This window comes from Oncorhynchus clarkii, chromosome 17 (genome assembly GCF_045791955.1).
Source record: "Oncorhynchus clarkii lewisi isolate Uvic-CL-2024 chromosome 17, UVic_Ocla_1.0, whole genome shotgun sequence".
In the NCBI taxonomy this organism is placed as follows: Eukaryota; Metazoa; Chordata; class Actinopteri; order Salmoniformes; family Salmonidae; genus Oncorhynchus; species Oncorhynchus clarkii.
The window spans coordinates 46,989,117-47,002,230 of record NC_092163.1 but is presented as its reverse complement, the minus strand read 5'-3'; the positions used below and the strand labels follow the sequence as shown (position 1 = coordinate 47,002,230).

At 40.5% G+C, this 13,114-nt stretch overlaps 1 protein-coding gene across 3 annotated transcripts; it reads left to right on the top strand.

Moving 5' to 3' along the window:
• Nucleotides 1–615: 615 nt before the first annotated feature.
• Nucleotides 616–12,944, top strand: LOC139370981 (syntaxin-16-like). Of its 3 annotated transcripts, none has more exons than XM_071110930.1 (8): nt 616–1,093; nt 8,116–8,223; nt 8,500–8,640; nt 9,762–9,924; nt 10,127–10,215; nt 10,913–11,056; nt 11,255–11,335; nt 11,463–12,944. In XM_071110930.1, the coding sequence occupies exons 1-8, from the start codon at nt 962–964 to the stop codon at nt 11,562–11,564; spliced, it is 960 nt and encodes a 319-aa protein (XP_070967031.1). In that variant the 5' UTR covers nt 616–961; the 3' UTR covers nt 11,565–12,944. The 3 variants fall into 3 exon arrangements, with proteins under 3 accessions (XP_070967031.1, XP_070967032.1, XP_070967033.1); XM_071110931.1 differs by having other exon boundaries at nt 645–1,042; XM_071110932.1 differs by lacking the exon at nt 616–1,093 and adding an exon at nt 7,788–7,978.
• The last annotated feature ends 170 nt before the right edge of the window (nt 12,945–13,114 follow it).

Genomic DNA, 13,114 nt, shown 5'->3' with positions numbered 1-13,114 from the left:
ATGTTTAACTACTTAACACATTGTCTCCAATATAGGTTGTGCTTTTAGATTTCGAGAAAATTAACAACAAAGGAATAATTTTTCACTTCTCTCATTGACTTCTCAAACCTCAAACCCCGCCCTGGTCTGCTTGGCCTGTTTCGCAAGCATTCCCGGAAGACTTCCGATGTTGCGCCTCTGGGTTTACTGTGTATTTACGGGTGCGTTCGTAAATTCAATCTGGAGTACCAGAGTGCCCATGGGCCCTCGTATATTCCGAGCGTTGTCCGTTCATAAACGCTGAGCGTTTCGCTCTCGGAGTGTTCAGAGCGCACATTGGCCGAGGAGTAGGGTTGATCCGAGCGTTCTGGCCACTTAACGGCAGGCAAGCATACAAATTAACATTGGCTAGCTTCTTCCAGACACAAATGAGCGAACACCTCACTCTGACCATTTACCCGCCCTAGCAGAGCTGGTTAGGTTGTTTTCATGTTATCCAGAGCGTTGGTGACTGTGCTGCTGGCAACAATTTAATTACGTTTTTTTGACGACATTTAGTGACAGCGGCCCTATTCAACATTGGTAAATTCGTCAGTTATTCTGCGCTCTAGCACACTCGGACGAGAGAGCCTGAGTGAATGTACGAACGCACCCGTTCCACGTAGCTAGAGAAGGCCGTTCTTTTACCACCGACCCGCTCTATCCTTTCCACTTTTCATTGAAAACAAACCATATCGGTCGTATTTTATGGTTTTATTTATGCATTTCGTGAAAGCTACAGATAAAAGTATATGTTATTGTGAAGATAGAAAACGGAAGAACCCCTCGATTAGCCGGTCGGCGAGTGTGCCTGCTGTTTTGCTGGCTAGCTCACGTTAGCTAACTTTCCTTGTATTGTAACTTACTAGTAAGTTAACGTTAGCTAGCTAGGTTCTCTTCGTTGTTATTTGTTAGCTGTACATCCTTCGTGTGTAAATTAATCATGGCGACTAGGCGCCTGACCGATGCCTTCTTATTAATGCGGAACAATGCCATCCAAAATCGGCAGATATTGGCTGAGCAAGTGAGTACATACGACCCCCGTCGTACTCTGAGTACACGTAGCAATGCTGCGGTGAGTCTAACGTTAATCGTCTGAATTTGACATTTGATTTGTGTGTGTTATGATAGTTAACACATATGTTAGCCGTAACTTGATTAAATATCTTCCTTAGTCACTCGCTAGTTATCTATCTACCCAACATTAACCTGATGTTGGCTGCGTATAGCTGTCAAGTTAGATGCGTACAATTGCATTGAGGTATGCATTTGGAGTACTGATGCCCTCGACTTGCATTTCCTGTCTTGCCAAAATATTTGACCAGCTCAGTTTGCTACCAATGATCAAAGAGCGTGCATTTTCCTTTGCCATGATAGTCAATTGAAGGAATGCATTTGTCAGAGTAAGCAACTAAGTAAAAGATAAAGGTAGAACATGAAATGCATTTTATGGGGCAATGTTCAATACTTAAGTCACAACAACAGTGCATGCTGGAATGACTTGGCTGGTCTTTTGTTATACAGATGGTCAAATGTAACAATCTACATGTTACATTTCATGAGGTGTTTGTTGATAGTGTGTGGGTTCTGTATTTGCCCTTTTGCCTTAGTGAATTGGATGCCTCAACCTCTCGATTAGGCTAGATGGTGCTGTTGTTTCAGTTATAGATTTAGTTGATCCTGTGCTTGGTAAACTGTTCTTTTAAAACGTATTTAATGCTCTTTAGATCAATATGGTTGTTACTAAGATATTCGTATGCTAGAATTTTTAGAATACCTAGTTTGCACTGTTGGTCATTGTTTAATTTCATACATTCTGCACTGAAATAAAGTACCAGTCAAAAGTGTGGATACCTACTCATTCAAGGGTTTTCTTTATATGTACTATTTTCTACATTGTAGAATAATATTGAAGACATCAAAACTATTAAATAACACATGTAGTAACCAAAAAAGTGTTAAAAAAATCACCTGGAATGCATTTCGATTAACAAGTGTGCTTTGTTAAGTTGATTTGTGGAATTTCTTTCTATCCTTAATGCGTTTGAGCCAATCAGTTGTGTTGTGACAAAGTAGGGGTGGTATACAGAAGATAGCCCTATTTGGTAAAATACCAAGTCCATAGTATGGCAAGAACAGCTCAAATAAGCAAAGAGAAACGACAGTCCATCATTAGTTTAAGACATTAGGTCAGTCAATCCGGAAAATGGCAAGAACTTTGTCAAGAACATTTCTTCAAGTGCAGTCATAAAAACCATCAAGTGCTATGATGAAACTGGCTCTCATGAAGACCACCACAGGAAAGGAAGACCCAGCGTTACCTCTGCTGCAGAGGATACGTTTAGAGTTACCAGCCTCAGAAATTGCAGCCCAAATAAATGCTTCACAGAGTTCAAGTAACAGACACATCTCAACATCAACTGTTCAGAGGAGACTGTGAATCAGGCCTTCGTGGTCGAATTGCTGCAAAGAAACCACTACTAAAGGACACCAGTAAGGAGAGACTTGCTTGGGACAAGAAACACAAGCAATGGACATTATACCTGCGAAAATCTGTCCTTCGGTCTGATTAGTCCAAATTTGAGATTTTTGGATTCCAACCTCCGTGTCTTTGTGAGACGCAGAATAGGTGAACGGATGATATCCGCATGTGTAGTTCCCACCGTGAAGCATGGAGGAGGAGGTGGGATGGTGTAGGGTTGCTTTGCTGGTTACACTGTCTGTGATTTATTTAGAATTCAAGGCACACTTAACCAGCATGGCTACCACAGCATTCTGCTGCGATACGCCATCCCATCTGGTTTGCGCTTAGTGGGACTATCATTTGTTTTTCAACAGGACAATGACCCAACACACCTCCAGGCTGTGTAAGGGATATTTGACCAAGGAGAGTGATGGAGTGTTGCATCAGATGATCTGGCCTCCACAATCACCTGACCTCAACCCAATTGAGATGGTTTGGGATGAGTTGGACCGCAGAGTGAAGGAAAAGCAGCCAACAAGTGCTCAGCACATGTGGGAACTCCCTTCAAGACTGTTGGAAAAGCATTCCAGGTGAAGCTGGTTGAGAGAATGCCAAGAGTGTGCAAAGCTGTCATCAAGGCAAAGGGTGGCTACTTTGAAGAATCTCAAATATAAAATATATTTAGATTTGTTTAACACTTTTTTTTTGGTTACTACATAATTCCATATGTGTTATTTAATAGTTTTGATGTCTATTATTCTACAATGTAAAAATAAAGACAAACCCTTGGACACACCTACTCATTCAAACTTTTGACTGGTACTGTATATATTTTATTTTTCATTATTGACCAGGATGCCGGGTCTTTTACAAATACTTTCTATGTAAGTCTATAATATCTTGTAGCCTAATTTCCTTTGTATAGTTTCAAAACTCTATATTGTTTGTGGTTTTCCCTTTCAGTCGCTCATTCATTCACCCTCCTTCCTGGCTCTGGGACGGTTATTGTGTGAAGCAGCTTCATAGTAGATCTCAATCCAGACTTTGAAAAATTCACCTGATTGTGGATAGTAGCTTGGATAGGTTATTTTTGGCACTGATAGCACCAACTATCAAATGTTTGTTTGGATCAAAGAGCAAATCCGGTTGTTACTAGGCTTTGAGTTTATCTGATGGATATCTCTGAGGTGCTTGTTTTTGTCACTGTGTCTCTTGTATGGCGTACTGCAATCTGCATGCTCATGCTGAGTGATCTGCATATCAAAATCCTCTTTATAATACTAATTGTTGTCCTGCATCTTTCCTTTCTCTGGGCCTATATGAAATGGTTCTGTGGTTAGGCTAATCATTTGGGGATCAGGGACATAGGCTAGCCCTATATCTTTGCCTTCACACACACTCATGTCACGCTTCACTGACCCAATGTATGTAGGCCTAGCTCCTGAAGATGAGCGTCTTTACCTCAATAGGTTTCTACTAATCAAATTGTATTTGTCACATTTGTTTTATTTAACCTTAATGTAACTAGGCAAGTCAGTTAAGAATAAATGCTTATTTTAGAACGACGGACTACCCCGGCCAAACCCTCCCCTAACCCAGACGACGCTGGGCCAATTGTGCACCGCCCTATGGGACTCCTGATCATGGCCCGGGATCGAACCAGGGTCTGTAGTGACGCCTCTAGCACTGAGATGCAGTGCCTTCGACCGCTACGCCACTCTGGAGCCTACACGCGCCGAATACAACAGGTGTAGGTAGACCTTACCGTGAAATGCTGACTTACAAGCCCTTAACCAACCATGCAGTTCAAGAAAGAGTTAAGAAAATATTTACTAAATAAACAAAAGTAAAAAATAAACTAAAATTAAAAGTAACACAATAAATAACAATAACGAGGCTATATACAGGAGGTACCAGTACTGAGTCGATGTGCGCGGGTAGAGGTTAGTCGGTAATTTGTTCATGTATGTAGGGGTAAAGTGACTATGCATAGTTAATAAACAGCGAGTAGCAGCAGTGTAAAAACAAAGGGGTGGGGGGGGTGTCCATTTGATGAGTTGTTCGGCAGTCTTATGGCTTGGGGGTAGAAGCTGTTAAGGAGCCTTTTGGACCTAGACTTGGCACTCCGGTACCGCTTTCTTTGCGGTTGCAGAGAGAACATTCTATGACTTGGGTGACTGGAGTCTTTGACATTTCTTTTAGGCCTTCCTCTGACGTCGCCTAGTATATAGGTCCTGGATGGCAGGAAGCTTGGCAGGAAGCTTGGCCCCAGTGATGTACTGGGCTGTACGCACTACCCTCCATTGTGCCTTACTATTATGGTCGCCATTTTGGAATTGATCTCAGGGAGTTCAATGTCCAATGCAGCTATTTTTATCTCAAATAATTTATGGGTAACAATTAAGTACCTTACAGTGATTGTTTTCAATTTAAATTGTAAAAAAATAAACTCAAAGAACCATTTCTCAAGCAATAATTTTTCTAGAACTGTCTGGGAGTGGTCTGAGTGGGGAGGGGGAAAACTACAAACTAGCTGTTATTGGCATCTACTTACCTAGATTAACTCGTGGATACCATTTGTATGTCTCTGTGTGCAGTTTGAAGGAAGTTGCTAACTAGAGTTAGCGCAATGACTAGAAGTCTATGATAACTGCTAGCATGCTACAGTAGTAGATACCATAGCCAATCCAGTCATTGCTCTAATGCTAGTTAGCATTGGTTTGCGAAACTACCTCTAACTTCCTTCATACTGGATGCAGAGACATGGTATCTATGATTTCATCTGACTCAGGAGAAGTAGATAAATGGCTTCATTGCCAAAATCCTGAAGTATCTCTGTAACTAATTCAGTGGCTGTGGATCCAACTGGAAGTGAAGTCAGGGGATATGAATCTGCGACAGCCGAAAGTCGGACACTATAGTGGTTTTTCAACAGCAAGGCTCAGATCAACATTGTTTATACAAGTTTTTCTTTATAAATGTCCAAATACACTTTTCTATACCCCCATATCACAAACTGAAAACCTAACGTGTACGATTAATTGGTTAAAGAGGTCTCAAATATCACTTTCATTTGTATCCCCTGTAGCTTTAGTATCGAGGAAAAGTTGGTTCCTGTTTCAGTCACATCTTTGGCCACGTTCTCGTGGGTCAAACAAAAACACCCCAAATGATTGGTTGACAAATAGTGCCTCCCACAATGCAAGTGATGGGTGCATTTGGCGAGGAGACACTGCAGCGACTTGAATCTGACTTCATCAAAAACGGCATGACTTTTGATCACATGATTTTTGTGTAGTTCATGCAGTCGACATGTAGTGGCAACTTTTTTTTATACCCATAACGCAACACACTTTGAAAGGCGGAGACCAACGTTGGTCAACGTCTTGACAAAAGTGATCTGCTCGAACACGCCCCTGTGTGGAGAACAGGCTACTAGGGGGAAGTTAGATCAAGCTCACTCAATGTCTGCAAGATCATATAACAGAACCGAAATGTAATGGCACAATGTAATGTTACTGTAAGACAAAAACACAATTGGTTTTTCTCATGAGGCCAAAACTCAACCATGTGCGTCTCTAGGCAAAATACACAGGTAGGCTATGCTACAGTTTAACAACATGTACACTGAGCAAATTTTAGAGAACATCATTCAAAACAACATTATATAACTCAAGGTCAATTCAAATCCCCATTATACTGATTGAGATCTGATGGTTGGTTACTATGGGTAAAATAATTATCATTCACAATTAAATGCTGTGGTGTTTTTGTCTTACGTTGTGCTATTATATTTGGTTCTGTTATGTAGAATATTGTGAGATCTTGCAGACATTGATTCAGCTTGTTCTAACTTGAATAAACAATAAACAACCATTCGCCTGAGTAGCCTATTCTCTGCATGTAGAGAATTTATTAGGTACAGCACCCTGTTTACAAAAATGGTTTGCTCCTACAGAAAGTGAGTCTCGTGGTCGTGGCTTGCTATATAAAGCGGACATCAAGGCAGTCAGTTACTGTTCGATTGAATGTTAGAATGGGCAAAACAAGTGATCTAAGTGATTTTGAGCGTGGTATGAACGTCGGTGCCAGGCGCGCCAGTCCCAGTATCTCAGAAACTGGGATTTTCATGCACGACAGTGTCTAGGGTTTTACAGAGAATGGTGCGACAAACATCCAGTCAGTGGTAGTCCTGTGGACGAAAACAGCTCGTTGATAAGAGGTCGTAGGACAATGGCAAGAATCGTGCAAGCTAACAGGCGGACCACAAACAGGCAGATAACGGCGCAGTACAATGGTGGTGTGCAGAACCCATATCTCGTCGGCCCTTGTCACGAATGGACTATTGCAGCAGACGACCACACTGGGTTCGACTCCTATCAGCTAAAAAACAAGAAGCGGCTCCAGTGAGCACGCAGTCACCAATACCTGACAATTGAGGAGTGGAAAAACATTGGCTAGTTTGACGAATCCCGGTTCCTGTTGCATCATGTTGATGTCAGAGTCAGGGTTTGGCGTAAGCAGCAAGAGTCCATGGCCTCACCCTGCCTGGTGTCAACGGTACAGGCTGGTGGCAGTGGTGTAATGGTGTGGGGAATGTTTTCCTGGCACACGTTAGGTCCCTTGATACCAATTGAGCAATGCTTCATTGCCCGGAGAATTCAAGCTGTTCTGGAGGCAAAGGTGGTTCTGGCCCGGTACTAGTGTACCTAATAAACTGGCTACTGAGTGTGCACATACGCAGAACGTGATCTGCACATGCACAGAGTCTTCGGGAAGCTCTGGATGTTTTAGTCGGCAGACTAAAGAAAATACACATCACAACGAGACACCAAAACATTTCAAAAAAAGAGACCTAAGACAGCAACACAGCATGGTAGAAACACATGGCAACATGGTAATAACACAACATGGCAGCAACACAACTTCGTAGCAGCACAATACATGGTACAAACATTATTGGTGTGATGTCCCCAGGCAGGCCAAAGCTCCATCCCTTCAAAACAGGCTGACATTCCAGGCGGTCTTTTCAAACAGCTCTTACACTAAAAGGGCATTTTCATAGTTTTTACAATTTCACAGTATTAATCCGACCGTGTTTGTGTGTATGTGTATATATATTAATATATCACAGGAATTTTTAATATTTTTTATTGCATTTCCAATGATTTGTTCCTCACGATTTTTATAGATTTCTCAGATACATTTTAAAGGGGGATTTCACAGGTTTGAAGAACCTCAATTGATTGACATAAAATTCATTAGACTTTTTTTCAGACAATCTGGTGACTCAAAATGAGACATTTTGCAAAGTGTATGATCCCTCTTTAAACTGTGTCTGTGAGTGCATGCAAAATGTCTGTGTGAAGCTGATCACTGCTTTTTGTCTGGGTCTCACTTACTGTCACTGCTGTCTTACTTCATCTCACCTCTCCCTCTCTCCTCATTGGATGGGACTTCACTGGGGTCTGCCAATCACATTAGGAGCTTGATGAGGTACTGTCTAATCTCCTCGTATCCAAACTGTCACACAGAAAAAATAATAAACCATGCTTTGTATTGGTTGGAAAGTCTGCAAACAATGTTTCAAATGGGTAGTGATAACTGTGTAATGTGTATGGTTTTACTGTCAGTTGGCTGATGACCGCATGGCCTTGGTCTCAGGGATCAGTCTGGACCCAGAAGCTGCCGTCGGAGTCACCAAGAGACTGCCGCCCAAGTGGGTAGATGGGGTCGTTGAGGTAAGAAACAATCACATGCTCTTAACTACTTCAGTATGAAAAGTTTATTATTATGTTTATTACTAGTCTCTTCTCAAAGCAGCAGACTTCAAATGCTTAATTTCACCATCACAAACAATGAAACTATTAAGCTAGATACTTTAGAAAATGTAGGCCTAATATGTATTAGTCTATATAAAATTCCTAAATCCAATCTCACTCTGAACTTTGGATCTTTCGGTGTCTAGTTTTCTCGTACCTCTCATGTGTAAATCCTGTGGTTGCGTGGGCTATCAGATTCAGTATGAAATCACACGGGTCCGGCAGAAAATGAAGGAGCTGGCCGCCCTCCATGACAAGCACATGAACCGCCCTACCCTCGATGACAGCAGTGAAGAGGAGCATGCCATAGAGATCACCACTCAGGAGATCACACAGGTAGGTCAGTGACAGAAATGGGAGTCTATACAAGAAACCCCATTGAAAGAACTTTGAAGAGAAGTCACTACTACAATTATAACTGTTTTACATAGGAAACCCGCTGAGGCAAACAAGAAACCCTATTGAAAGAAACCACATTCTATACAATAAACCCCATTTGAAAGAACTTTGAAGAGAAGTCACATTTATTATTACTACATAGGAAACTTGCTGAGGCAAAAGGTGACACGCCTCATAAGTGGCCTTCTGGAAAAGCCAACGCCTATGCAGTGGTGTAAAGTACTTGAGTACAAATACTTGTTTGGATATCTGTACTTCACTTTACTACAGTATTTAGATTTTTGACAACTTTTACACCACTACATTCCTAAAGAAAATAATGTACTTTTTACTCCATACATTTTCCCTGAAGAACTTCTTACATTTGGAATTGTTAGCAGGCCAGGAAAATTGTCCAATTCACACTGTTATCAAGTGAACATCCTTGGTCATACCTACTGCCCCTGATCTGGCGGACTCACTAAACACAAATGCTTAATTTGTAAATTATGTCTGAGTGTGCTCCGTCCGTAAAAATAAAAACAATTGTGCGGTCTGGTTAGCTTAATATAAGGAATTTGAAATGATTTATACTTTTACTCTTGATAATTGAGTATATTTTAGCAATTGCATTTACTTTTGATACAAGTATATTTAAAACCAAATACTTGTAAACTTTTACTCAAGTAGTATTTTACTGGGTGACTTTTATTGAGTCATTTTCTATTAAGGTATCTTTACTTTTACTCAAGTATGACAATTATGAGTTCCTAACTTATTGTTATGAATATTAATTTGTTAGTATGATCTGATCATATTTAAGACTTCTTGTACATGTTAACGTTTGGCTTTTATAAGGGGCTACGGTAAATGGAGCCTTCTGATGTAATAATGTATGTCAACAATTATTGGCCATTCTTATTATATAGTAGATTAAGAAAAATATTTTTCAGTGAGCATTTCTCCGTGCTCTCATTTTCTTGGGTCTGTGTTGATGATAATTATTTATTTAGAATTTAAATTGTACAAAGGGCTTTTGTCTTATGGCAAAGATGTATTGCTCTCTCCTTTGTCTGTAGATGTTCCACCGGTGTCAGCGTGCAGTGACAGGTCTGCAGACTCGCTGTGGCCACTGCACAGAGCAGGAGGAGAGGCTGCTGAGAAATGTGGTGTCCTCATTGGCAGGGAGCCTGCAAGAGCTGTCCACCAACTTCAGACACACGCAGTCCAGCTATCTGAAACGTAAGCACTCACTCAGTTGCGAGGTGTAGGAGTAAATACTATCTTTTCTGAATTTTTTTCTTTCTATTAGTTTCAAGTCTTCCATCCCTCACTTCTCTCTCTCCTTACACAAACACTCTCTACATTTATCTTTGTTTTCACCTCCACCCTCATATCATATGTCTCTTTTTTATTGTCATAATGTTGATGCTTTCTGTTACAGGCATGAAGAATCGTGAGGAGAGATCCAAACACTTTTTTGACTCTGGTCCTCTAATGGAGGAGGATGAAGACCTGGCACTATATGAAATGGTGAGCTTGGAACTGACAGTGTTTTTTGACATTTACTTGATCAGCATAGGTTTTCATGCATTTCTCTCAGGAAAAATATTTATCCTGGTTAAATTAATATAGTAATGTATAGACAAATGTCTTGTTTTTGCTAAATGTAACAAGAATGTGAGTTCCAATAGGTTGACTTGAAGCCTAATGAAAATCAATGGGTGTTGTGCTTTATCGCAATGTAACACCTTTAAATTTTAACAATACTCATCTGATACCACATGATTTATTTGGATAGCCATCAAAATGTTGACATACTTTCCATTATAAATATCACACTATTATTTACACTAGAGATATCCTCGTCTCATCGTGCACTAGCGACTCCTGTGGCGGGCCGGGCGCAGTGCACGCTAACCAGGTCGCCAGGTGCACGGTGTTTCCTCCGACACATTGGTGCGGCTGGCTTCCGGGTTGGATGCGCGCTGTGTTAAGAAGCAGTGCGGCTTGGTTGGATTGTGTTTCGGAGGACGCATGGCTTTCGACCTTCGTCTCTCCCGAGCCCGTACGGGAGTTGTAGCGATGAGACAAGATAGTAACTACGAACAATTGGATACCACAAAAAGGAAAAGAAAAAAAAGTAGTTCACTATAAAGGGAATATGGCACCATTTTGGGATGCAGACAAAGTTATATCTCGCTGAGCCCATATCTCTGATCTCGCCCAGGGGTTTACAGATGACCAGCTGGTCCTGGTAGAGCAGAACACAGTGATGGTGGAGGAACGTGAGAGAGAGGTCCGACAGATAGTCCAGTCCATCACCGACCTGAATGAGATTTTCCGAGACCTGGCAGGAATGGTGGTGGAACAGGTCTGTGAGGGAAACCATTTTCAGTGTTTGGAAACACGACAATTATATGGAAATAAAGTTTAAGCTATACAATCCATTTATCCATAATTTCATTTGACTCTGCAGTAATATGAATAATATCTGATTTACATCACTATCAAACTAATTTAAAAAATATATGACTTTGTCTTCAATCTGATTTTCTTTCTCCAATATCAGGGCACAGTACTTGACAGAATTGACTTCAATGTGGAGCAATCGTGTGTCAAAACAGACGAGGGGTTAAAACAGTTACAAAAGGTGAGGACACAATGTTAAGAATTGTTGATGTTTCAGCCCAATTGTTGATTATGTCCACAAAAAAGGGAACGATGTTATCTTGCCAACAAACTTAGTTAAAACATTTTCTCTCTTTGTTTTCTTGCAGGCTGAACAGTATCAGAAGAAAAACCGAAAGATGCTGGTTATTTTAATTCTTACTGTTATAGTTGTTGTTCTAATACTTATTCTATTTGGGACCAAGTTCTAGTGATGCATTCCTTTGCGTTTGGTATGTCTGTGTGTATGTTTGGTGTGCATCTATGTGTGCTTGTGTGAGGAGTGTCTGTCAGTATCGTTTAAAGTACAATCTGTCCAACTTTCCAATCACCCTTCCCGAATCTCTCTCTGTATGGCTCATGAAGATGTATTGAATGCATGATCCCTAAGAGAGGACAGCCAGGGAGAGTTCCTATTTCACTTTTCAACTGGCCTGCACACATGGCCACTGTCCGCCCCAATACCCTCTTAAACATGACTGTACCCTCCATCTGTCAAGGTTCCTGCTGCAAACAAACACAGAAAAAACACTCCTTAAATTCACTTGTGGAAGACTACTGATTAATTGTCATGGCCACACATTTAGCTTGTTTTTCAAGCAAATAAGTGGTTTGCTTGTGTGAACATAAGCATCATATGTCCAGTTTTATTGTAAGCTATAGCTGTAAGCCCTGCCCTCCAATGTCTGTTTTCAAGAGAAGAATCCTGACAACTCAACTAGTCAACTAGATGAATATTGAATGTCTATGAACAAGGAACATTTGTGTCTCGTGGCGATTCTACATGACCCTGGTCATTTTTTGCATTTTTCACTTTATCATGGTTACTTTTTTAGAGAGAGAAATGACAAGGTTTGCATCTCAGTGGCTGAAAAACTACAATAGCTGATTCATTGAATACCAAAAACAACCTTTTGGGTTAAGAGCTGTAGTTGACCATCCTAAATTCATGTATCTACCAAGAGTAGTGTCTTTAATGAATTTGCACATTTAGATCACTTCATGACTGCTTTTTTTTGTTTCATGACCTTCTATTGTCCGATATCGCTAACTAACACATCAGTTCAGTTTGTTCTTGTCTTTTATCCCTCACAGTTTGCACATATCGAAAGACTGATGGGTTTGGTTTCATGGCTGTGAAACGGTCTCCTGTATAATATGAAATTATAATTATTTATTTTGAATTTAAATTGTATAAAAGTTCAACGTTTTTTGTCTAATATGACAAAGATGTATTGAGTAGCCTATATTGTGTCTTTGGCCTAAAGTATGGGGATGAAAATTGTGATCAAGCCTTGATCTCAGAAATGACTTTGCCCATTCCACTACAAAATCAATTAAAAATTGAGTACCTTTTTCTCACACTACTCTGTTTCTTATGAAGCACTTTACTTTTGGGGGGAAAATGTTTTACTTTGAGCAGCTTTTGAAAGCAAAAGTCTAATTTAAAACCGTATTGATTGTTGAATTCGATTTTCATAATAGCAAGCTAGGACTGATGGTTTGGTTAGCAAGTCTGTTTGGAAAACACGGCAACTACTGTCGCCATCTAGTAAACACACGTCTAGTGGCTAATGTTAAATCATAGCCATGGTATGAAAGAGAATCATCTCCGGGCTCTATGCGTTCTCTGTAAAATAATGCAACTCCGTTAAAAGGGCAGTTGCACGTCGTTTATTATTCCCCATAGAACTCATAAACCCCTCCGTTGATTATTCCTTACATAATCTTTGGTTATACAGACACACTTCAATGGTAAATC